The following is a 26,984-nucleotide window of genomic DNA, read 5'->3' on the forward strand; positions in this document are numbered from 1 at the left end:
GTAGTCAAGAGGCAGAATATTTTAAATGAAAATCTGAATGGTGAATTTGAATTTCTAAAATGCTTAAAAATGAACTATTGGTTTAGAATGTATTACCTGATTTAGCAATGTTCTCTCTGAAAAAATTTAAAAATTATGTTCAGAAATTTTTAGTTCATATTTTATGGGATACTTCATTTTTATGGGATACTTCAGGGTCACAGAGGGCAACGTTTCTCTCCTTTAAGAAGAGATAGAGCTTCCCTGGTGGTGCAGTGGTTGAGAGTCCGCCTGCCAATGCAGGGGACACAGGTTCGTGCCCCGGTCCGGGAAGATCCTACATGCTGCGGAGCGGCTAGGCCCGTGAGCTATGGCCGCTGGGCCTGCGTGTCCGGAGCCTGTGCTCCGCAACGGGAGAGGCCACAACAGTGAGAGGCCCACGTACCGCAAAAAAAAAAAAAAAAAAAAAAAAAAGAATGAGGAAGAAGGTGGTCTTTTTCCCCTCCCCGCTTTTCTTTTGATTATAGAAGTGTAGCCCACTAAGTTCTCAGGGCACAGCACCCTTTTGCTAGCCTGCCTGAAAGCCTCAGAAGTGTCCTATTCTAATAAATCACTTCTTATTTATCACTTTGCCTCTCACCGAATTCTTTCTTCGCTGAGCCATAAAGAACTGGAGCTCCTTGGAGCCCCCTGAAACTGACCTACTTTGTTCCTTTACTCTGTCCCTATCACTGGGAAAACCTTTATATGAAAGCTTCATGGGGCTCTACAAGTCACCACCTCCTAGCCAGTGGATACTGTCCTACGAGAGCAACCTTGAGAAATTTGATCCTTAAGCATTCATTATCAATTGTGGACCAAAGGAGGGGAAACTTACCTAATTGCTGTACACTTGTCAGTGAAAACACACACAAAAAAACCCTAACAAACTAATTATATATTCTATTTGCCAGGTCAGTTTTATGAGTTTTAAAACTTTAATTGAATGTCAGTACTTCATTTTAAAATGTTCTGGACTTTGGTTATAAATCAGCAAGACATTGCTCTAAATTTCATGAAATCGGGTTACATAGGATAACAACAGAAGAGCCATACAAGTTTATTGTCTGTTTATTAATTTCTTAGTGATTTGTGATAGCTTAATACAATTTTCTTTAGATCCTAAACATTTTAAGCGTTAATGAATTCAAAAATCAAGAATTATTAATTGAGCAAAATAATCATTGCATTAAGTTGAATTTAAAGTTAGGAATGCATGGACAAAATCCTAACAAATGAGCATAAGTCAAAAACACCAAAAACAAGAAAACTGTATGATTATGATTGTGTTAAATTTTGAAATTACTGTTGTTCAATTTGTTAGAATTGTTCATTTTAATTCATTAATCATTTCCAGAAACGTTGGATTAAAGTTTGCAAGGATTGCTTCAGAAATCTCTTGAGCTAGCTTCTTTGCAATCTGTGTCTTCATTAAAATTTTCCATATAGTCAAAGATAGTGAATCTGGGAAAAATATAAAATAATTACATGTAAATTTAAATGTATATGCATTTGCTAAAATGTTTATTTTTTTTAATTCTATGTATTTTGGATACAAATATATATGTACATTACATGATAATTATACACATAAAGTGTTTTAATTTAAAATTAATTGACCAGATCTTCATACAAAAATCAGTAAGAAATATAAGCAATTAACCAGAAAACTGGGAAAAGCACACAAACACAGTCAAAGAATTGTAAATTCATGAGTGAAGTAGCACTTTCTACATTACACACAAATTATAGAAATTGCTATATGATAGTAGGTTGGAGAAAATAAGAACCTTAATTCATAGTTTTATAACAAAAATGTAAACTCCTGAAAATTTTTTTGAATACCATTTGGCAATATATGACCCATCAACTTGAATACAGTTCCTTTCTACACATTTATTGGTAAAATAATAAATTATGGCAAGAAATGTATACATAAAATGCCATTGTTACATTATGGCTACCAACTTATAATGGAAAATAATGTCCACAGTTATGGTATATTCATTAAATGAAACACTACATATCATTTAAACAGAGTGGGTTGGATCAATATGTCCTGATACAGAAAAAACGCCATGAAGATTTTTTAGTAAAAAGTATAGTGCAGAGCAGTGAGTATAATTTCATTTGTACAGACAACATAGGTTTTATTTATTCATTTATTTGCACTGTTTTAAGTATTTTTTAAAATTCAATAAATTTGCACCAAGGACTGATTTTTTAAAATTAGGTGGAAGACCAAGAGATACAAGTGAAGAAAGATGGTAAAGAAGACTTTGTTTTCATTTGATGTGTCACTTAGACTTTTTAAGTTTTAATATATTACATATACTTAAAAATAAATCAGTAAAATGTACAGCAATTAAAGTGCATTTTAACTAAAGAGAAAATAAGTTAGAGTTTTAAAAACAGTTTTTGAAAAGAAGAAATATTTTAGGTTAGATCTGTTACTGTATAAGAGGTAACAGTTTGGCAGTATCCAGAATACTTGGTCCCAGGTATACTTCTTTATTTTCCTAGGCTCTTTGGGGATAGGAGGATAATGCTTAATTTCCATTAAGAGCTATTTTCATGAACATCCTTTGCTCCTTTCCATGGAGATAAAGCATGTTACCTGATTAATGGGTGTGAGCCTTCAGTTCATGCTTTTCAATTGGCTAGAGCTAATCTACTAAAGTCCTAAGATCCAGGAATAGCTCTTTTTCTCTTTTTCCTATCTAGACTAGTGAGGAAGTGATACTAGGATACTGACCTATTCTGCAAACTTTCCTTTGGGTGCCCTTTCCCAGGTCTAGTGTAAGGGTATGTAGTAGGAAGAACATTGTTGCTGCATGCCTAAATCATATTCTTCAATTGTTTTCCAGCATTAAAGCTGAGGTTCCATTCACTCATTCCTTTGCTTGTCTCAACTGGTTTTGATTTTGCATAGGGGCAAAAAAAATGTGATCTATTGATACTGCACAATTACCAGTACTCATTCCTTGAGGGATTTAACTCATATATATAACACTAGTCATTACTTTTATTGGAGGCTGCAAAAGCTAATGTCCACAGAGACTAGGAAGGTAACATAAATGTTTGAGATTAGATAAATATAGAAAATTAGTAGTGGGAGTTGTGCACTGTGCAGCTGTGCACCCAAGGATTGCTGTGTCCATGGGACGGTGTTCACTGGGGCCAGATGTTTGCAGACCTGGCCATGTGAAAACCCATGGAGGGAATTCAGGGATCCTGGAATTTCACCTTAAGATAAATCTGGGGTGGAAATAAAGAGGTAGAATAATAAAGAGAAAATAAAAAAGAAAATTAGTAGTGATGGTAGCTATAAAAACTATTTCAAGGAGAGGCAGTTCCTACTCAACTTCAGGAACTTGGTGACATGCAGAAATATGGGCCCACCATACCCTGCATTATAATGTTTTTAGGAGAGTCTCAGAAATTTAGATTCTTTTCATGAAATTTATCATTATTATATTTTCACAAATAATTTGATATTTTAAATATTTATATTTGTAGACCAAACGAAAATGCCTTGATCCATTATTGGGCCAGTGGTTTGCAAACTCTAATAATCGCCAAAATACTCTTCAATCCTAGATGTTTCCTTATTGATTTTCTCCCTGGATGATCTATCTATTGATATGTTGAAGTCCCCTAGTATTATTTTTTTGCTATTTATTTCTCCCTTCAGATCTGTTAATACGTGCTTTATATATTTAGGTCCTCCTATGTTGGGTGCATAAATATTTACAAATGTTGTATCCTCCTGTGGAATTGAACCTTTATTATTATATACTGATCCTCTTTGTCTCTTCTTACAATGTTTGTCTTAAAGTCTATTTTTTCTGATATAAGTATAGCTACCTGAGCTTTCTTTTGGTTTCCATTTGCATGGGATATCTTTTTCCAACCCTTCACTTTCAGTCTGAGTTTCCTTAAAGCTGAGGTGAGTCTCTTGTAGGCAGCATGCAGTTGGGTCTTACCTTTTATCCACTCAGCCATTCTATGTCTTTTGATTGGAGAATTTAGTCCATTGACAGTTAAAGTAATTACTGATAGGTGTGGACTTATTGCCATTTTGTTCGTTGTTTCTGGTTGTTTTATAATTCCTTTGTACTTTTCTTCTTTTCTTGCTCTCTTTCTATGTGACTGATGATTTTCTGTAGGATATGCTTAGATTCCTTTCTCTTTACCTTTTTTTGTATCTACTATAGAGTTTTGCTTTGTGGTTACCATGAGACTTAACATAAAATATGTTATATTTATAACAGTCTACTTTAAGCCTACAACTTAAGTTTGAAGACATTCTAAAGTTCTGCATTTTTACTCTCACGCCCCATCCCCCAAGTTTTATGTTCTCAGTGTCACAATTGACATCTCTTGTCTTATGTACCCATTAACAAGTAATTGTAGTTATAGTTATTTTTACTCTTTAGTCTTTTAATTTTCATACTAGATTCATAAATGATTAACCCACCACCATTACAACATTAGATTATTCTGAATTTAACTGTATTTTACCTTTATCAATAAAATCAATTTTATATGTTTTCCTGCTACTAATTAGCACCATTTTGTTTCAGCTTTAAAAAGTCCCTTTAACATTTCTTATAAGGCTGCTTCATGGTGATGAACTCCAGCTTTTGCTTTTCTTCAAAAAGCTACCTTCAATTCTGACAAACAGCTTTGCCAGGTAGAGCACTCTTGTCTGGCAGGGTTTTCTTTCAAGTGCTTTGAATATATTGTGCCACTCCCTCTGGCCTGCAAAGCTCCTGCTGAAAAACCTGCTGACAGTCTTATGGATGTTCCCTTCTACATAATAAGTTGTTTTTCTTCTGTTATTTTTAAGAGTCTCTCCTTGTCTTTAACTTTTGAATAATTTAATTATAATGTGTCTTGGTGTGGGTCTCCTTAGGTTCATTTTATTTGGAACTTAAGCTATCTTTACTCTGTTTAATTTTTTTTTTTTTTTTTGGTCACACTGGGATCTTAGTTCTCCGACCAGGCGTCGAATCCATGCCCCCAGCAGTTCAGTGGAAGCACAGAGTCCTAACCACTGGACCACCAGGGAATTCCATGCTTCTTTAGTTGGATGAATTTCACGGCCTTGTCTTTGAGTTCGTTGATCCTTTCTTCCACTTCAACAGTCTGTGGCTGAGCCCCTCTATTGAATTTTTTAGTTCAGCTATTGTATTCTTCAGCTCTGCGATTTCTATCTGGTATCTTCTCTGCGTCAAATTTTTTTACTTTTACTTTTTTACTTTACAATGTTCATGCATTGTTCTCCTGACCCCAGTGAGCATTTCATGACCCATATTTTGAACTCTTTATCAGGTAATCACTTATCTCTGTTTCATTAGGGTTTTCTTCTGAGGTGTTATCTTGTTCTTTCATTTGGAACATATTCCTTTTTTCTTCACATTTCTTGACTTTCTGTTTTGATTTCTATGCATTGTATAAAACAGCCATCCCTCCCTGTCTTGAAGGAGTGGCCTTGTATAGGACATGAAATTTATCATTTAACCCTGACCCAGTTCTTGGTTGTTTCTCAATCTTTGTGATTGTCTAAGCAGTTTTTTTTTTGTGTGCTTAGTGTCTTCCAGTAATTGAGGGTGTGCCAAGACCTGTCAGTGTCCCAAAGGGGAGGATCTCAGGTAGCACCTAGATGTAGGCTGATTGTAAGCTGGATCCTCAGGCAATAGCTTTTGTTTGTTACAGTCCTGTGGAACCCATGAACTTAAACTGGGCTGGAGACTGCAGCCAGGCACTCAAGGGGTATCCCCTAGCATGGCAGCTGTAAAAAAGTGGGGCACCAAATGTGTGCACAATTTCCTTTCCAGGATATATCAGCAATCTGGAGAGAGACAGAGGAAGAGCGTGAATATGGCACCAATGGGATTCCAGTCTCTGGAGAATATTGTAGCCAGCCCCTTGATGTGCATTAAATTACAAGACTGCCGTTCAGTCTGCAGCTATGAAGATAAGCAAATAGGCCTCTTTCATGGAAAGACTGGGCCCATTTCAGTCTGCTGCCTCTGCTTTGGGCTCTGAGGGGCTTGCCACAGTGAGTTTGCACAAGCCCTTTGAGAAGTATCTCTCATTTACTCTAGCCTCCTGGGTCTCATGGATGCCATCCCTGTTGCCTTTCAAAGCTAGGTGTTTTGGCGGCCCGTCTCTCAGGTGGAAGTCTTAAAAGCTGAGATGGCAGATCCAAACCCTTCACTACTCAGGGAGAATCTGGGAGTTGTAAGATCCCTCCGAGGCATGTGTCACTGTGCCGGGGTGGGGGTGGGGGGGGGTTTATAGCACAGATCCTCCTTCCTGTTTCAATGTGGGATTTTTTTTCTCATTCGCCTGATGTGTAGGAGTCACTCAGCTAGTTTCTGGATTCTTTCCAGAAGGAATTGTTTTGTATGTAGCCCTAGATTAGGTGTGTCTATTGAAAGAGGTAAGCTCAGGAGCCTCCTATGTTGCTATCTGAATTGAAGCTTTTGAGATGCCCAAGCTCATTTTCTCCCACTTCTTCACGCATCACACTTCAGCAAACCGTTGTCCTCATTCAAAGAAAGGAGGATGAGTCAATGACCTTCTTGGTCAGGATGGGGGCAGTGAAGGGGTCAGCTGGCCTCAGCCTTGAAACATAAAGTTTAATAAGTTTTTAAAGCACTTTGAATTTCATTACCTTGAATCTAGCTTCTGACAGTTTTGAACCTTCACTCAGTCTTCATTGTTTATTTTCAATATCACCCATGGAAAAAAACAAAAAACCTATGCAAGCTTTCTTTTCTTACTACTTATTTATTACCTAGTATTATTTCTCAGCTTTAATATGAGTTCTCTAGTGTTAGAATATGTGTAGTCAAGGTTTAAAAGCTGTTGCCACTGAAGATGGAGAGGTTGTTGAGAATTTTACATAATTAGAAATAAAAAAAACTCCTCCATGCCAATTCTTATCATCAGTGAAAATGTTAAAGAGCTAACTTGAGGCCTGAAAAGTTTGATTTTACTTATTTATTCAAATGAATTTAACTCAGGTTCCTTGTGAAGAACATCATAAAATACTTCTGGAGACTAAAAAGTGTTAAATGATACTTTGAAAGTATTTTTGTGAATGTAAATATGTATTTCTATTGAATTAATTTAAAATGTTCAGTTTTAAATGGCACTATTTGTATTTTAATTATGCTTTGCTTTTAATATATGTTTTCCCTATCCTCTGCTTATTTGGAAATTCCAAGGCCTTTGGCACTGTTCCTGAAGTCTGAGTGTCAGTGGGAATGTGGAGAGTGGTTGGCCATGAGAATAATGGATAGATAATAGTAAATGCCTTATTATGTGATATCTAAACAATTATGCTATCAAAGTTTTTTTTTAAATCAGTAGTTTTCAGTATTTAATCACCAATTTTTTTCTTGTGAGAGTAACTCAAAACCACATATTAAATCCAAAGCTAAATTTAAATAAAATTGAATCTTGTAATAAAATATTGTAGTATGGGCCTTCCAAGCTTTCAAGGACTTTCAACTCTTGACTCATTTCTTTACCCTTTACATGTTAACAGGTAAGAGCCAGCTTATACCATCCAGGCCTAGAATGCAATTATACTATGTAATAATTTGGCAAAGATGGCTAGGCAACTCCTAAAATTCATGCATCTCCTTTCATGGTGTAGATTTGTCACACAGCAGTGGTTCCTGGGCAACAATTTAATTCCTTAGCCCCCTTTGTGTCCAGATATGGGACAATGTGACTATTTCATAGCAATAGAGTATGAGATGTAGTGAGAGAAATATCCAGGCTTTCTCCAACACTATAGTGTCTTTCTGCTGGTGAAATGTGAATAATGTAGAGGCCAGGGGCTGGAAGAACCACAGATGTAAGGATGTTCAGTCTGCTACTCATTGTGTGAAGGAAAGCTGCCACGGACTGAGAACACTGCCCTGGAACCATTACTGGAGCAAGAAAAGACTTCAGTTGTATGAAGCCCCTAAGACATTTGGGTTTTTTACTCTACTTAATGCAAATAAGAGTTCAAAAACTTATAGTTTAATGTTTTCTTTGCTTTTATGTCTTTTAAATCTTTCAGATTCACTTTGTTGTTTTTAAAATACTAATATTTTAATTATGTTTTAAGTTTGGTTCACTGCATAAGAGCATGTCTGGAAAATTAGGATGATGTAGTGAGTCAAACTTGCAATTAAAGATTTCTTCCAGTTTTCACTCTGCTAGGAAACCCTACAATTGAGGGGCTGAAGCAGAATACTTCTGCCATGACTAGTAAGGCTGGATGGAGGGAACTCACATAAGTCAGTTTGCTAGTTTTCTCATTAATCATGGCAGGTTTTCTTTTTTTTTTTTTTTCTAAATCTGAGAGTGATATTAAGGATTTTCTTTAAAAAAAAAGTACTATAACAACAACAACAAAAAAGAATATATCTGTGTTTGTAGATGAATAAAGTACACGAAGTAGTCTGGTAGCTTCATGGGTAAATAAGGACCTGTATGGTCAGGCCCCATAAGATGGCTGCTCTCTTGCTGTCTGTATATGCCTTACTCCACCCGGCACTGCCTTACCCTTAATTTATGTGCATGATTGCCTCCCCCTCCTAAGCTGAAACTTTAATCAGTAGCTACCTTCGTGATCAGCTCAACCCTCAGCTAATGATTGTTCTAGTCCTCGGACCAAACGGCTCCAGTATGTTGGGTACTCAACAGGAAACAGTGGCCCATGCGAGTTTCTAACCCAAAGAGCTGAGGGGAGGCATATTCCAACAATCCCCCTGGAAACCAAGGAGCCCTTCTGATGTCACGTCCCTTATAACTGATAGCCTCCTCCTCCCCTGTGTAGCGAAGGTTGTTACTGTGTCCTGCCGGCTATTGGCTGTACCACCGTGGGGTGTCGCTCCAGGCCCTTTGCCTCTGACTTTGTAAGATTTCCTGTCTGGTAAATGGCTGAAGTCTCTGTAGCTGACATGGCTGGGCTGTTGCAAGGATTGCAGGACTGTGGGGTGCAGTCTAACAGGACCCATAAGAAGGGACAAGCCATGAATGCAAGGACCAAAATGTGTGTAATGGATACCCTTAAGAAACCATGACTTTCTTTCAGAGTATGTGCTTTAACAACATATATCTCTGATAATCATCATTTCTTCCTTTATCTATTCAACACAATATTGATTTTCTTTAAGGTATTGTTTATAAGGCCTTTACCTGTAGCGTTATCCACTTGGTGAAGAAGATTTAGACCAAGCAGGACTGTGTTCTGAAAGTCAGTAAAGTCACTGATGAAGGGGGCTTTATCCCCATCAACAAGCACTCGTGGTGGCAGGCCCTTCTGGAACCCAGATACTTGAATAAAGGTTGTAGGAAAGCTGGCTGCAGCTAAATAGTCCAAAGCCACACACCAATCTCTTCCAAAATCTGCTTCTGGTTTAGAATAATATTCTAACCTAAAAGACAAGTGGAAACATGTACAATTATAATTACTCCACTCAGAATTTCAGCCTCGTCATTTTCTAGGAAAGATCACCTTCTGCCAACAAACTAAGAATCTAGTTTTTAGTTTTAGAATGTGATGGCTTGAGTGCCTGCCTTTGAAGATATAACTAATTAAAATTTTAAATTTGGAAAGGACCATCCCATCAGTTGTTTATATTTTATTTTGAGTTTTTTATCTCTATTAACCAGATACCTTATACCTTGGGAATCATATAACCAGGTGTTAGACTATGACTAAGTAGTAGAAATGTGCAGATAAAAATCAAAGTTTCCAAGGTAAAATCTCTGCTAGACTCAGACAGCCTTCGTAAAACTGTTGATTTCCTAGCGTCAGGAGACCCCTAAAACACTGAGCACCCTAGAGAGACAGATGTCTGATTTTCTGGTCTGATTTTCTGAATACATGGGTTTTTTTCTAGTGGAGGAAATCTTCCGGGAAACCAAACTCTCACCTATTTGGGGAACAAGTTATTACAGTGGAAAGGTTAGGGTGTAGTAATTAGTTTTATAACTATATAATTCATGGCTCCTGTCCCCACCCACTGCTGAACAACTTGCAGGTTTTGAACGAAGTTGTTCCCCCTGAAACACTGTCTACTCCCTGCTTTGCTCACCAGCTACATTCTCTTTTAAGTCTCATCATAGGTGTCGCCTCCTTCACAAAGTTCGCCATCCCACCTGAGGTGGAATCAACTATTTCCTACTCCACTATATTCCCAAAGCACTATACTACTCATATATTTAAAAGTTTGTTTTCTCTTTAGATTATATTCAATTTTCTAGTAATTAGGTTATATCCTAATTTTTCTGTTTCCAAAGTACATATGTAGGGTCTATTAAACAGAAAACATTTGCATCATGTTTGTCAATGTTAAGCAAATCATGACATAGCCCAGAGAAGAAACCTTGCTGTGTTTCATTCACATGCACACAGGCTCCTCCCTGCCTCTAACACCCAGAAGTGGAAGACTGCATACAGTGGACTCCTAATGAGAGAAGAGTTTGGTTTGGATTCACAGTTGACTATTTTTAGTCACATCACAGCTGATTATGAAGTAAGGATTAAAGGAAATGTGAATTCATACGGATTTTGACCAATAGCCACATGTCCCTAGTAACAATGGGTTAAACAAATTGCAGGGGAGTCAGCAACACTAGGAAAGGGGGAAAGGGATGTGGGCACCAGATCAAGACACAGAGGCCATAGGAGCACAAGTGAAATTCAATGGAAGCCTTTCACATTATTCTATTGAATGTGCTATTGAACAATTGAACCAATAAGTCAGTTAAAATATGTCCAAGCAAAAAGAAAAATACACCTTAAAAGGCTCATTTTAATTTAAAATATATTTTAAAACATAAAATATATACATGTACCAGCCAATCTGCGGATCCAGGACCACAGTTTTATTTAAGTATATGTAGACTACGCAGGGTTCAGTATTGTCTCATGTAAAGAAACAACTAGTATTTATTTTTACCTAAAGAAAGTAACTCATGAGGTTTTAAGGAAGTTCCCAGGCTGTACAGATTGTAAACATGGCCTCAATTCTTCAATACTCTCTATGTCCCTGTTTTTTGGCTTGTCATTTTCCAGTGCCCCTTCCCCAGATACACACTACCATGTATAAAATAGATAAATAAGGATTTACCGTATAGCACAGGGGACTATATTCAATATCTTGTAATAAACTGTAATGGAAAAGAATAAAAACTAATATAGATACATATGTATGTATATGTAAATATACATGTATATAAATATATATATATTTATGTACATATACATGTATATAAATATATATATTTATATACATATATTATAAAACCAAATTACCTTGCTGTATACCTAAAACTAACACAATATTGTCAATCAACTATACTTCAATTAAAAATTAAATATTAGCCTACTTGACACAGCATAAGCTTAAAATGCATTTTCACACTTGGTTTCTCTCTCTTGCTATTCTGTCATCACAGTGAAGAACACCCAGGCTTGCCTGATGGAGAACGAGAGACAAGTGGAGGAGAGCTGAGCTTTCCCACTCGCCCCTGTGGGGCCGGTAAAAATCAGCCAACATGACATGAGCCCAGGAAAGATCCGCAGAGCTGCCCGGCTAAACCTCAGGCACGTGAGCAATCAACACTTATGTCATAGGACGCTGAGGGTTAATGGCTGTTGATTGTGCCTCACATTCGTGTGAGAAAAACTGGATGCAATACAGGGCCTCACATCTAATTAACTGCAGAGTCAGGACTGAAACCCTAGCAACTTGGCTTTAAAGTTCATGTTCTTTACAACTGCCCTCTACTGCCTCTTGTGATGATGATAGTTAAACATGATGCATAGATAGATTTAATCCCCCAAATTACCCTATGTAGTATGTACTGTTATTATTACAAGTTCAAAATTGAGAAAACTGAGTTTATCGCTGTTTGGATTGCCCAATTTAATGCCTAGTTGTTGAAACCAATAGGCAAAGAAGGACATATGCTGTGAATCTGCTAATCGGGTGATTTATTTACCTTACTGGATGATGGAGTTCATGAGACAGACAACAACCAGTGGAATATGAGGTACCCAACATTCTTGCGTGGATTTGCAAATTTGCTTGTATAATGCCAATGAGCCCTGATTTTGGTTGTTGTTGTTCCTGTTTTATACTATACCCAGATTTCTAGCCCATACTTCACTCTTGGGGATTGACTCCACCCCCTAAGTAGTGTCTGTAATCATTGATTTTATGCACCAACTTGACTGGGCCACAGGGTGCCCAGATATTTGGTCAAACATTATTTTGGGTATTTCTGTGAGGGGAGTTTTGGAAGATATTACCATATAAATCTGTAGACGGAGTAAAGCAACTTGCCCTCTATAATGTGGATAAGCTTCCTCCAATCAGTTGAAAGCCTGACTAGAACAAAAATTAATCTTTCAGTGAGTAAGAGAGAATTCTCTTGGCTGATGGCCTTCAGACTGAGACATAGGCTCTTCCTGGTTCTATAGCAGCTGCAGCCTTTTTACTTGAACTGCACGTTGGCTTTGCAAATTATAGATTTGCCACCCTCCATAGTCATAGGAGCCAGTTCCTTACAAAAAATCTATATCTATCTATCATCTATCTATAAATCTATCATCTCCTATTGGGTCTGTCTCTGTGGAAAACACTAACTAATACAGTGCTATTCACATCTTAACACAAATCATTCTTACGCTCTCAAATCTAGGTGTATAATACTTCTAAGTGTACCTGTGGAGTGGCTTGATAATCTTCTAGGCTATTTAGTATGCAAACCCTGATGCTACTGAATTTTCTTCCCCAAGTATGTAGCTACCATATTATGTGCCTATGATTAAAAAAAACAGTGATAATTTCTTTTCTTTTTTTTTTAATAGAGAGAAATTTGTTGTATGTTTTTTTGGTTGGTTGGTTGGTTAGCTGGTGGTTGGTTGGTTGGTTGGTACAAGATTTTTTTTCTCAAATTTTTGCCCCTTCTTCATAAAACAATTTTTAAGTCTGATCATACTAAAATAATCACACATCATCATTAAAATCCCCAATGATTAAATATAACATTTAATAGGAAGATTTATATTAGAAAACGAATAAAAAGGCATAAATAAGACGAAAAATTATTTGCCGTATTAAGTAGAAATAACTTGGGATCCATTCTTACCTATCTTCAAAAATTTTGTAAGCATCTTTCAAGGATGAGAGATGTGCATCCCACAAGTACTTCAACAAGTCATCAAAGCTACTAGAAGGTGACTGCAAACGCTATAGTAAAGAGAAGAAATTTATTCATATTTGAGCAACTATAACAATTCTCTACAATTTAATTTTGTTCACATTTACAATTTAGCAATATTCTACATGACAGGAAAATTTTGTTTCTATGGATTAATTTGTGTAAGCCATTAGTGACTAACATTCTGTAAAGACTATAATAATTATCTATTGTTAGTAGTAATATTGAGTGCATCTATAAGAGATGAACTGCATGTGTTTTCCCAAAAGTCAGCATTTTATACTGACCTAGAGAACTTTACTTTTTGATTAGCAGTTGTTTTTCTGCTACCATAGTTGAAATTACCACAAAAGTTTAACATTAAGAAAAGGGGGAAGTTACCAGAATATTTAATTTAATCACATCTTTAAAAATGAACTAATAATCTATAGAACTAGTAAATCTATCTTTTAGCATTGATTTTGGTTCATGAGTGTGCTTAACCAATGTATTTTATTTTGGTCACTGAATATTTGGTTTTGATTGCCACGTAATTGTTTAGATATACCTATTTGTGAGCGCTTATCAAATCACTTGAAATAAGTTAATTGACTATTCTAAAACCAACTCCATAATCATATTTCTCCCAAGTGTTATTGCTCAGTTGACTTGAAGGTTCAATTTACCAGGATAATCCTTTCATTCAGTGAGATATCCTATGTGCTCTCACATTTATGTATGGCTTATTTAGTGTGAGAAAGTGGATAGATTTTCTGTTAATGCTGCATTGGTTCAGAGGGTGTAAATGACATGTAATGCCCTGCTGTAATGTAATGACGTTAATATAGCTGGCATAAAATTTTACATTTTTATAGCATATAATGCACACAAAAACCTAAACAGAAAGCATTATACAAAAAAAAAAGAAAAGAAATTACCTTACCACCTTCTAAGAGAATAAATTATAAAACTTAATAAAGGCACCTTGTAAAGGGCATTCCACTTCTTCATCGTCTTAGGAAAGGATGACTGACAACTAGAAATATTAAGACAAAACTTTGTCTGGTCCTTGGGTGGTGGCAAAAGCAGGACTTGATCTGATGATATCCCCATTATGCCAGAATCAACCGCAGCAAGGAAGGGTAGTGCACATAGAAAGTAATTTATATCTGTAATTGCAAAGTACTTGTTATTACCACAAGCACTAATAAATGTGATAGAGGATATTTTAAAGTAATCTGTAAACCATTAAGCAAAAACTCACAGATCCAGGAACATGAAAAAAAGTCACTGCAAAATATTGAAAATCTCCCTAAGGATCCTATACATAACTTTAACATGTTTCTGTTAATAACCCTACAGTTAGAAATGAATATGGGTTAAAATAGTTGACTACAATATTTTAAAACAAAAAGTAATTTTCATGAATTTGGTACCATTCATTTTTCAAAGCATTATGTAAAAATGAAAGAAAGATATCTACTTGTGCAAAGAATGATACAACACCTCTAGCTGGGGTTTTACCATGAAATGTGATTTTTTTCTAAATTATCTTAATATGGTTATAGTATTGATATTTTGTATTTTATTTAACCAAGTTTAATGTGCAGCCATGACATCACAAAGTCTTTGTCTTACATTAGGTCTTTAAAGCAAAAATGTTGGGTAAGTGTTGGCAATAGATCTTTGGATAATTAAATTAACACTGAATTAAGATTTTTTAAATTTCTCTCTAAATGGAACCTATTCCAGCAAATTTAGACATCATGATATAGTTGACTGTAAAGCTTGTTGTACTGATTCCCACTGGTGATGCAGAACATTTTTCATCATAGACATGTATTTTGAATGCAGTTCTACGCCCCAGGGTAGCAGGCTTATACTCCAAACTATGGAGTCCATGTGAGACAAAAGAAGCCTGAATTCTAGATCTCTAGTCATGACTATTTGTGAGTCTTTGAAAAGACTCCATTGGTATCCTATGAGAAAAATAGGTAAAGGTGTATATGATGTGTGTCACTGCAAGAAAGTGAAATTTAATGTGACCTTGTTTCTAATTATTGGGAAATATCTCTAAGAAAGTGAGTGTAAATTAATTTCACTACTAAAATACAAAATAAAGCTAAAGAATTAGAAACTACCTTCTAATTATTTTAGTATTAAATATCCGACAGAGGCCTTAGATTACTGATTGATAGAACAATTTGTGGTAGATTAATCTCTGACATTTTTATGAGTTTCAAAGTTAAACACATTTTATCTGAGCAAAATGAGAAGAAAGCATTATTTTCTTGTCCTCTCCTTTCTCATCCTTCCTTGTCCTTGGAGACCCTCTGGCTAGTGGGACCTCCCATCTAACTGCCAATGCTGGCCGTTCAAAGGCCATCGTCCTTTGCTGTTCCTCAATTCAGTCCCCATGTGAAATATGTCCTAAGGAATCATTATTAAAATTGTGGCCATAAATCCTAGAATGTGACATAAAGGCCACAAGGTACATGATGAAGTAAATTCCTTTTTACAGAGGAATAGTGCTGTTTTTGTTTTGTCTCTGTCCCTCAGATTTTAGGTTGAATATTTTCTTTGCGGGAAGGTTATTACCTATTTTTCTATTAAATGAACATACCAGCCCACCAGCTGTCCACAGAGATGCACAAACGATCTCCATATTCATAGCCACAGTCTGTCCTTCGGCTGGGATCAACTAATCTTCCTAGAAGAGAGAGGATGCACGGATTATTTATTATGCACATTTTGAAGCTGGTAATAATTGTTTCTTACCTAGGCGCAGTTTGTTTGCAAAGATGCACAAACATTTCTCTTTTGATGACTTGTGTTTATCTTCCTATCACTCTTTACCCTTCATTTCCCATCTCAGAACCAATTTCTATTCCTTGATCTAACATCACCACAGTATTCCACTTTTGGATTATCTGTTTTGAATATTATTTGCTTTTGTAATTATTCTCCTTTTCCTAACGTAATCCTTCTCAAAGCAATGATTGATAAAGAACTTGTTAATGCTGTTAACCTGCATGAATATTACAAGTGTGAGTTTTCCTAATTGATTATTCCTCAGACTGCACACGCACGTGAGCGTGCACACACACCTGCACTCCGTCACGTATACCTATGCCATGCTATTTCCAGGCTCTGTTCTGTAGCTTAATTTTCCATATTATTAAATCAGAATAGAATTTCTGGTGGTGGACCTAGGCATTGATATTTTTAAAAACTAGGTATTTGTTTTCAACGTGCAGCTACACGCGAGAACCTCTGCTTTTGTTCATTCTTTTATTCCCTAGTAGATTTTGTTTCTTTTTCCACAGTGAAATTCTGTCCACATTTCAAATCTCAGTTCAAATGCATTTTTTTCTTCTGATTACTCCAGCTGACTCCACTGTGTCCCTTGTTTTGCACTTTAATTTTTAACAAAGAGTTGTTGTTTATTGTTCTCTGTTTAATTTCTAATACCTTTCCTGTTTCAATTGTGTTGTAAGGTCTTTGACGGCAGGGAAACTGTCTGCAATACTTACTTACCTGCACCCCACAGCTGCTTTTAGAAAATGCTGGAGACATATAAGCCCATCATTGGATGAGTTTAGTCAGGCTTGATCATAATATGTGAATGTAATGAAAGAATAAGAAAAGCATTCAGCCTCCATCTACCGCTGGCCCCCAAGGCCCCAGAGTCTGGCATGCCTCCCATGGTGGACTACGTGCTAATAATTTCTCCTGGATCTCTATCTTTTGGACTCTGAGGAAAGCCAGATAAATAGGAGTTGGTTTGAGTCTCAAGACATCACCTGACAAAGGTGCATGAATTGCCAGCTTCGGTAGCTCCTGTATGTGACTCCTCCTCAGATCTTAGATAAACCTTAATCTTCTCTCTACATTTTTTCCATCAGAACAGAACAAATTTCCTTATTGGTGGTGTTATCAGTATGGATTGAAGGAAGCACCCACTCTGTTTCATGAGCTTTTCCGTCAGCCAAAATATCTTATCATTTGTGAGTCTTTGGCCCAAACATATCTTCTAACTAAACACTAGAATGTATTTTATTTTTGAAAGGAATCAATCTTTTGCAGAGAAACATACTCATGAACAAGGTGCCACTCCTGTTCTCTCCATCTCCATATATAGGTTATCATAGTTAGAACTTTACGAAATTCAAACTAATTTGACATCACCTTCTGCTTTTAGTCCATATCTCCTTGACTGTTTTGTTCATCCCAGTGCTTAGAATAGAGTCTGGCACCTAGTAGGACTTCAATAAATATTTGTAGAATGGCCAATAGGTTGGATATGAAGTCTTTTTGTGTTTGGCAACTACGCCATATGCCCCATTGCAGTTTCTAGTCAAATCAGGCAACACAGAAAGATTGTTGGAGGAGAAGGAGAAGCAGTAGAAAAATAATGGTTATGAGGGGAAAAGAGGAAAAAGAAAAGAATCAATTTTCAAAGACATGCTTTGGTGTATACAGAGTTCCACTTCCCAATTACAACATGGTTAGATTGGAAGATCATTAGAATAAAAACAAGGGTCATTCTTACCTGTAGTATATTGCCAGCCATGCTGTAAAGGCAATCCCCATAAAAAATTTTGTTCATTATCTGGTGCAAATTTTTCAAAATAACTGGCTGTTTTGTTCATGAGGATTTTATACATCCCCATTCTCTTAGAGTATACCCAGGGATCAATAACATACTTTCCATTCTCCACCCTGTAGTCACTGAACTGACCAGGACTCTCATTCCACAGGGGGGGATACAGATCTGAGAGACTGAAAGCTCCTGCTAAAGAAACAGAAATGCAACCAACTAGTGCACAGGCCCAAGGAGGAAGGAAAGCCATCACTCCCGAGCTGGGGGTGGAGATTGTGGCAGAGCTTTTATTGGGAAGTGGAGGAAGGAGTCATGGTATTTGCTTACATCCTAGCATATCAAATCTCTGTTCTTTTTCCCAGAGATCACAGTCCTTCCCTGGGAAAGTCTTACCAGTGAAAACAGGTTGCTTCCCCAGGTAAAGAGAACAAACTAGACGATACCAGAAGAGAGAGGGAAGGGAAGGGGGGCAGCTGGAGGTAGGGAATTAAGAGATACAAACTACTATGTATAAAATAAATAATCAACAAGATCATATTATACAGCACAATATACATATAGCTATTATTTTGTAATAAATTTAAAGTGAGTATAATCTATAAATATGTTGAATCACTATGTTGCATACCTGAAACTAATATAACATTGTACATCAACTATACTTCAATTTAAAAAAAGGAAATGAAGCAAATCGGGGGCTTCCCTTGTTTAATAACATCATCAATATATTATTCACATGACAGTTGAAAAAAGCTGTTGAAAATTTTAATGTTGAATGAGTCAATATTTTAAACACTTTTAGGAAACTGCTACTATATTTACATTGTCCTTTAACGCCTATGAAGTTAAACACACTCCTACACATCTGTCTTGACCTTATTCATCTGGAAATATAAAGACATGGAATTTACTTATCTTTGCAGAAAAGAGTTTACATAGCAAACCTGAGATTGCTATTATAAGAAAAACCTGCTGGCAAGGTTGACCTTGGCTGGCATTTGTGTACTTAGCTCTCAAAGTTCCCAATCTACAGCTAAGTGACAAGCTGATTAACTCTACCTAGACTGTGCAAACAATAAGGTATGTGTGAAACACCTGCTTCCTAGTAGAGTCTGGAATTTTCATATGTGACCAGCCCCCTAGTAAACCAGACGATGCCTATGTGACTAGCCCCCCATAAACATCTTGGGCACTGAGCTTTTAATGGGCATCCCTGGGTGGAAACATCACACATATGTTGCTGCGCGTTTGTTGCTGTGGGGAAAGTGTGCCCTGTGTGACTTCTCACGGGAGGGAGAGAGCATATCTGGAAACCTACACATGCATTCCTCTAGACTCTGCCTGCGTCTTTTCCCTTAGGGTTCAGCTGCATATCCTACTATATCACTGTAGAGAATCTTATCTATGAGTATAACTACATGCTGAGTCCTGTGAGTACTTCTAGAGAATGTTTGATTATAGGTCCCTGATGGAAAACCTTCAGATGCCCATTAGTTTATCTCTCACCAAAGACTAAGAAAAAACTTTTTATACATTTAGTTAGTATATTTATTGAATATGAAAACTACTAGCTCCCATACTGAATCACATATCTCTAGATTCCAGAGGGAAAGACAAAGTCTAACCGATTCTAATTTCAGGTGTAATTTTCAACTAATATAAAAAAAAATTCCTGGTGACTACAATTTCATTATAAAGGAATGGAATCCTCTAAAAGGGCTGAGTTTTCTCCATGCAAAAGCTATTCAACTAGTGTTCGCCGGGGGCGGGAGGGGGGGTAAAGTACGTGAAATTGATATATTGGCTAACATATAAAATAGTTGAATTTTGGAACTCCTGCATCAGAACCTAAAGAATAGCTTAGGTTAGGATGGCCTATAATATGATAGATAAAGCTACAGACACCTTCCAGGAGTTCCCAAGCCTAAATTATGATTTAAAAATATATCACATATGATATTAGAGTACTTCCTTCTCAAAAAAAAGCTTTAATATGTTGCACAGTAAATATGAATGTTGATGTACTAGAATTTATGAAAAATATATGAAAGATCCACTTAATAGAAGTTTCTGTTGCAAGGGAGAAGCTGGAAGTGTGCCTGTGTATCCAACAGACCAAGCCAGTTTGTTGGCAAAAATTCCTAGTTAATTTCCAATTTTCCTCTTCCTTAGAATTTTAGTTAGGAACATGGACAACCAGAATTAAGACTACATTTCCAGTATCCCTGGCCCAAGCAACCACGTTACTAATTGCCGGCCACTGGAACATAAATGGAAATGGTGCCCACATGTCCCTTACAAGAAGAGGACATGCCACTTCCTTATCCCTTCATCTGTGTTGTGGTTTGGATTGTGAAAGTGATGGCTAAAATTCCATCTCGACGCTTAAGGACAATGATACTATCTTGGGAATGGTAGAATGCAAAGCTAGATGCCAGAGAACTATGGAGCCATACTTTCATCCTTCTTCTATTCCCCACCCTTGGTCGAAGAGTAAAAAGATTTAGAGATTTTTGTATGCAAAGCACATGGCTTTATGCTCACAAATGAAGAGTCCTAGTAATCCATAACATTTTTTGAGCTGTCAGAAACAGAAGGTATAGTCAAGGTTTCTAAAATAAACTATCCCTACTCCAATAAAAATTAATTTTAAAAAACAAATAAAATAAGGTATCCCTAAATATTTAACTGGTTTATACTTAAGAGCATGTAAAATACTTTTATAGTTAATATTTTAATTACAGGTGATATATTTATACAAGTGTAATAGTATAGCAGATAGGCTATATTTTTCCTGATTAAATATTCCTCGGTTATACTTTTTGTCTGAAATGGATTATTATTAACTCCTTTGTAAAATTATCTTTATTCCCTCTACTATGGAATGAAATATAAAGGGAAAAAAGCAAAAACCAAAACCAAAATAAAAAAAAAAAAAAACACCAAAACTGCATCTTCATTGGAACAAGGACATGGATATACTTGAAAATTATACACTAGAAACATATTGAAAACAAAGATGTACCCTGAACTCCTTGACCTGGTATGCAGGTTAAACATTAACTTCTTGTGAGATCTAGAGCCACAAGAGGAGAATGTCACTAGACACCCTGTTTGAAACCCCAGAAGAGAAGAAAGTGCGAGATAAATCACATCTACACATGATTTTGATTACCTAACTCAATCATCTCAAGTTCTATTCTCACAAATCTTCCATGATTCAGCAACTTGCTTTGCATGCAATAGATACACTTTCAGTGGACTTAATTTCATTTGCCTTTAAGAAATGAGATGTATTCTGAATATATTCTGAATAGGCCAATGTAAAAAGAGTTCAGTTACTCTGAAGAGTACAGTACGAAATGTTTCTTTTTTTCCTCTGGATACTTTCAGGAGTTTTCTTTGTTTTCAGCTGTTTGCATATAATATGCTAATTATTTTTTTAAATTTATGCATCCTGTTTGGTGTTTTCTGTACTTCATGGGTTTGTAGTTTTATGTGTGTCATTAATTTTGGAAAATTCTGAGTCATTAATATTTCAAATATTTCTTCTGCCCATTCTCTTTTTTCTTTTCTATTTTTCCCTCTCTTTTATTCATTTATGTTTTGGTAATTTCTATTCACCTATTTTCAAGTTCACCAATATTTTTTTGCCTCAGCAAGGTATATTAATGAGATATTGATATACCTTTCATAGACATTCCTCATCTCTGTTAACATTTCCATTTCTTATTTCTTAAGGTTTCTATCCCTTTGCTGAAATTAGCTGTATGATCTTGTATGTTGACCACCTCTTCCATTAGGGACTTTAACATATCAGTCTTCGATATCTGAGTCTGGTGCTAATTTCTTTCCAGCTTGGAAGTACATTCATTTCTTTGACTTCATATGCTTCAAAAAAATTTTTGAACATGGCAACGTACCAAAGAGGAATAATAAATATTAATTTATTTTTGTACAAAAACAGGCTACATTGAATTCTGAGCTATTGGAACTTAGGTCATCTAGGTGGAAAAGTGCTATTCACCCTTCTCTCGTTCTAGTTTTAGGCCTTCTGCCATGTATTCCCCTTTCCCCATGTTTACACAGTTTATATCTTACCTTCTCCCAGTGTTCTCAGAGTGACAGTTTGTTGACATATTATTCCCACACACAGAGATTAGGGCTTTTGTTCCATGAAATAATAAGAGAGAAGGGGCCAAAAGGAGTTTTTTTGTCCCTTCTCCAGAAGCAGCTACTCCCCCTCTCTGTTTGCACATGGAGGAACCTTTCTCAAGACTCTCTGTGGTCTTCCTTGTAAGAAATAATATTGTTTTTTGCTGAAGTGCATGGGATGTGAAAGGAAAGAGGAATCTGAAAGGTGACTCCCAGATATTTGGCTTGGCCTGAGACACATACGGGTAGAATCCCCAAGGCCACTGTATATCCATCCAGTCTTAGGCGAGAGGTTTAACTCTTTCCAGACTCACCCTTGGAATGGAATACTTGAATTTAAGTCTTTTTCCAGCTTCAGTGTGTTCTTGCCTTGAGATTACCTAAACCACAATAATTCAGAATTCAATGCAACTCATCTTTGTACAAAGATAGATTAATATTTATTATTCCTTTTTGATATGTTGCCAGTTCTAAGTTGCCAGGTCATTGAGTTGATTTATTTATGTACAGTGAGGCTTTGACTGTCCTTTCTTTATTATCCAAATAAAAATTTTTCCCAAGGCCTTCACATCCTTTGTTGATCACAATCAACAGCTAGAGACATGTCATTCTGTCAGAAAAATGAGATTTTGGGGGGATAGCTGTAGCAAATATTCTCAAGCACAAATAGTTTCCTTCAAAATACTTGAACCTAGGTTCACCTTTCTTTTGCTACACTGAATCCTCTTTGAGCTTTTTCCATTGTGTCCTCTGCTCCATTTTATTTTATTTTATTTATTTATTTTTTAATATCTTTATTGGATTATAATTGCTTTACATTGTTGTATTAGTTTCTGCTGTATAACAAAGTGAACCAGCTATAGGTATACAAATGTCCCCATATCCCCTCCCTCTTGCATCTCCCTCCCACCCTCCCTATCCCCCCCCCTCTAGGTGGTCACAAAGCACCAAGCTGATCTCCCTGTGCTATGCAGCTGCTTCCCACTAGCTATCTATTTTACATTTGGTAGTTGCTCCATTTTAAATAATTGACAAATATAATCCTCACTCCCTTCATAGACATTCCCTCCATTTCCATTGCTTTGTCTTTACTGGCACTTGTCTTTCCTTCGACACTTGTCTTCCATGGAGAATAGTTCCTGGGCATCCTTATTCACTTACAGCTCGTAACTACCAGGCAGACTCACCAAGATGGAAACTACCCTACTGAACACCATACTGACACATTCCTATAACATCATCATTTCATTTACTTTCACTTCCATTTCTCCATTCTTTTGGTGATTGCTGTGGACTTTTAACAATAATTCTTCCTTGTTTAAATGTTCTATTTAAAACCTTACCTGTTGTGTTTCTCCTTATTTTCTATCATTCATTATGTCAAAATGAATTCTCAGAGTTAGACACTCCAGTAGAAACAGGAATATATTCCTTGATAGTTTTGACACTCACCCTCTTGTGATAAAGTAGGCCCATAATCCTGTATGGATAATATCACTGTGTTAGATATAATGGCCACAAAATCTGTGCAGTTCCACCCATGAAGGGATAGAGTGTATTTCTCCACTTCAACTGAGATGATTGGTGATTTGCTTTGCCCATAGAATGCAGTGAAAGTGATGCTGAGCAACTTGCCAGCCTAGACGTTAAGATGCCTTGCTGTTTCTGCTCTTGCCCTTTTGGTAATTTTTTTTTTTTTCGGTACGCGGGCCTCTCACTGCTGTGGCCCCTCCCGCCGCGGAGCCAGGCTCCGGACGCGCAGGCTCAGCGGCCATGACTCACGCGCCCAGCCGCTCCGCGGCATGTGGGATCTTCCCGGACCGGGGCACGAACCCGTGTCCCCCGCATCGGCAGGTGGACTCTCAACCACTGCGCCACCAGGGAAGCCCTTGCCCTTTTAGAAAGCACACACCATGTGAACAAGCTCCATCTAGCTTGCTGAAGAGGTACATGGTGGAGAATCAGATGACAGGAAGCCAATCACCAAAGTTGAGGTTGTTCTATATCATACAGCTTCAATCCAGCCCCGAGATTACTAAAAAATCACATTAGTGAGCCAAGGCAAGAGCAACAGAAAATCTGCCAGCAGAGCCTAACCCAAATTGCTGACCCACAGACGGTGAGTTCATGCATGAATGTTGTTATAAGCTGCTAAGTTTGGGGGTGATTTGTAGCATAGCAAATAGACAACTGATACAAATACACTAGTAATTTAGAATGCAAAAGTTTTTCAGGTTTTAGAAAGGTAAGTAAGTTTGAGAATATAAAAAATCATGATACATTCTAAAAACTTGCAGAGAGAAACATAATAATCAAATGACTTAGATATTCCACCAGTAACTGCAAAAAGACAATGGAGTAGAATTTTCAAAGCATTGAAGGAAAAAAACCTTAGATCCGAGGATTTTATATCCTATCAAACTGTCATTTACGTTTCAGGACATAAGAAAATATATGCATTAAATAACCTCAAGTAGAGTCTGAACCAAATCCCGTAATCAAACACATTAAAGTTTATTCACTGCAACCTGAGGCCTTAGATTTCAGAAGACTGAATGAGTTTTGAATGAAGTATTCTAAACAAGAGAAAGAAGTCTACGAGATCTTGCAAGAGATCTATGAAGTTTATGCAGTCAAATGAATAAAACTAAACACCTTGATAAAATTTCTTTTCGTCTTAGAAAAATACCAAATGTAAAGTACATGTATTGTAAAATCGAGGGTAGTCATCAGTTAGATCCATTCAACTATGACTTGCTTAATAGATAATGAACTGTAACTTGCTTTCACTGATCAAGCTCACTCTTATTGTTTTTACAAAAACTTAGATGTCCTCCAAGCATCACACAGCCTAAACAATAAGATGTTTATCTGAGCTGTTTTTCAGGAACTTGGAATCAGCTGTGTCCAGTTTGAGCTTGAGTAGGTTAAGACTGGTTGGGACACCAACCTTCCAAATGGGCAATTGTAGTTCATCAACCCTGGTAGTTTGGAAGAGGAAAGGTGAGGATGTGACTTCCAGAAGTTAATTCATCTCCTGTTTTCCTTAGCTACTTCTAAACAGGGGTCTTTTATACTGCCCTGATTTTCTTCCTTTAAAAGCAGCAGGAAATGCGGTCGTTTTATTTATTTATTTTTTTCTCACTGCCTGGCTGCATCCTGTTCCAGGTGAAAGCCACCACCATCTTCACACAGTCACTTCAGGGATTTCTGTAATTTTCTGTTTTTTTTCTTGGTACTTTTCCTATGGGCTAATCTTGGAGGAGGGAATCAGGAATTATTCTAAATCGGCATTTTGATAGAAAGAGGAAACAAAACTGAAATCCAATTGGAATTTTCTCCAGTTTTCCTCCATGTCATTCTATATTACCACTCTTGCTCAATTATGTTTCTTAAATATATTTTTATAATTGGGATTTCTGAACCCAAGGATATGAACATTTTTAAGACTTTTGATACATACTGCCAAATTGCGATGAAAAATTTACAATAATTTATGATATAGCTGCTAATGAGAGTCTATTTTCCGTCTAGGGCTAACACTGGACTGATAGTATCTACATTTTTTTTTTCTGATTTGATAAGTCATAGTTTTAATTTTAAGCTTTATCTTTGTGATGATAAATATTTTTATAAATTTATTAGCCATCTGTATTTCTTTATTATTGCATTTTCCCATCACATCTTTTGCCCACTTTTTCTTTGGGTGTATTACCTTTTTCTTATTGAATTAATAGTATTAATTTATGAATTAATTAATATTAATTTCTAATTAATAAATTTAAAAGTAGTAATATTACTTGATCATTTCTCTGCCTCTTCAGATTTATCTCTACAACTCTCTAGCAGCAAAATACATATGGCAACATCGAGAATGTCTAATACTTTGAAATGTCCTTCATCTTAAATAGGAACATATTTTTTAATGTTTTTTTAATATTTTCTCTTTTTAAAACATTTGTTCATGTTCTATAAATAGATTTTACCAGATACCCTATTAAGTCTTAATTTATAAAAAATATATGAATTGACCCGTTGGAAATATTCTCTGCTTGACTTTGAAATTGAGCATAGATTTTTTTTCTCTTGCTTAAGTTAATTGTAACTTTACCTTACATTATTATGTTCTATCATTTTCTATACACCCTACTGCCCAGGCAACAGTGCCTCATTGTATTTTGCCCTATGTTCCTTGTGTCACAGGAGATGCTTCCATGGCCTGTTGTAGTGTTCACAGTTTCATAGCCTGCACTACCTGAAATATCTTGTTGATGTGAGGAACTATTATATGGAGAACAATTTATTCTGCTTGTTTACTGATGCCTCAAGCATGGGGTAGTGATGGCACATTTTCAGACCAGGACTATTTAAATGTTATGACAAACTTTTCAGATCTTTCACTGATTACACCCAGGCTGCTATATTACTCTGAGTCCTTATCCTTTGTGCATCCTCAGACCCCCACTTTGTATCACCTCTGATTATCAGCTGTCCTCTCTCAGCTGTACTGTATTTATTATTTTTAATTTTTTTCTCACTTCTACTATAAGCTGGCACTACACTTAAACTCTCATTTTAAAATATACCACTCTATGTTTGTTTCTTAGTGTATTGATGGTTTCCTTTTTTAAAGTCATCCCACCTGTTCTTCAGCTTCAGTGGGGCTCAGTTTTTATATAAAATCTGCCAAAAAGAGCCATCTTTGTTTCTGGTTCAGTAACTTCTCTACAGCCTTTGGTTTATTTTCTCATTTTTCCTACTGTCATTACTGCTCAAACTCAGAAGACTATACTGTGGGTCATAAATAATATTGAGAGCACAATGTCATTGATGTCTGGTAGAGGTCTGAATATGTGCATGAGCTTATTTTAGAAGTGATTATTTTTCAGCTTATGCATCAGTAAAAGAGTGTGCTATTTGCTCTGAATTACCCAAGATCTCAAAATAGTTTCAAATTACTCCATCTGTAGAGGGTACT

At 36.4% G+C, this 26,984-nt stretch overlaps 1 protein-coding gene across 1 annotated transcript; it reads right to left on the reverse strand.

The window, feature by feature from the left end:
- Positions 1-1,348: 1,348 nt before the first annotated feature.
- LOC132437136 (protein LEG1 homolog) lies at positions 1,349-18,101 on the reverse strand. The gene is made up of 6 exons (XM_060030426.1): positions 17,801-18,101; positions 15,872-15,958; positions 14,233-14,417; positions 13,198-13,298; positions 9,232-9,470; positions 1,349-1,482 (listed from the first exon to the last, which is right to left on the reverse strand). The coding sequence occupies exons 1-6, from the start codon at positions 18,099-18,101 to the stop codon at positions 1,349-1,351; spliced, it is 1,047 nt and encodes a 348-aa protein (XP_059886409.1).
- Positions 18,102-26,984: the final 8,883 nt, after the last annotated feature.

This window comes from Delphinus delphis, chromosome 14, assembly GCF_949987515.2.
Source record: "Delphinus delphis chromosome 14, mDelDel1.2, whole genome shotgun sequence".
Classification (NCBI taxonomy): Eukaryota; Metazoa; Chordata; class Mammalia; order Artiodactyla; family Delphinidae; genus Delphinus; species Delphinus delphis.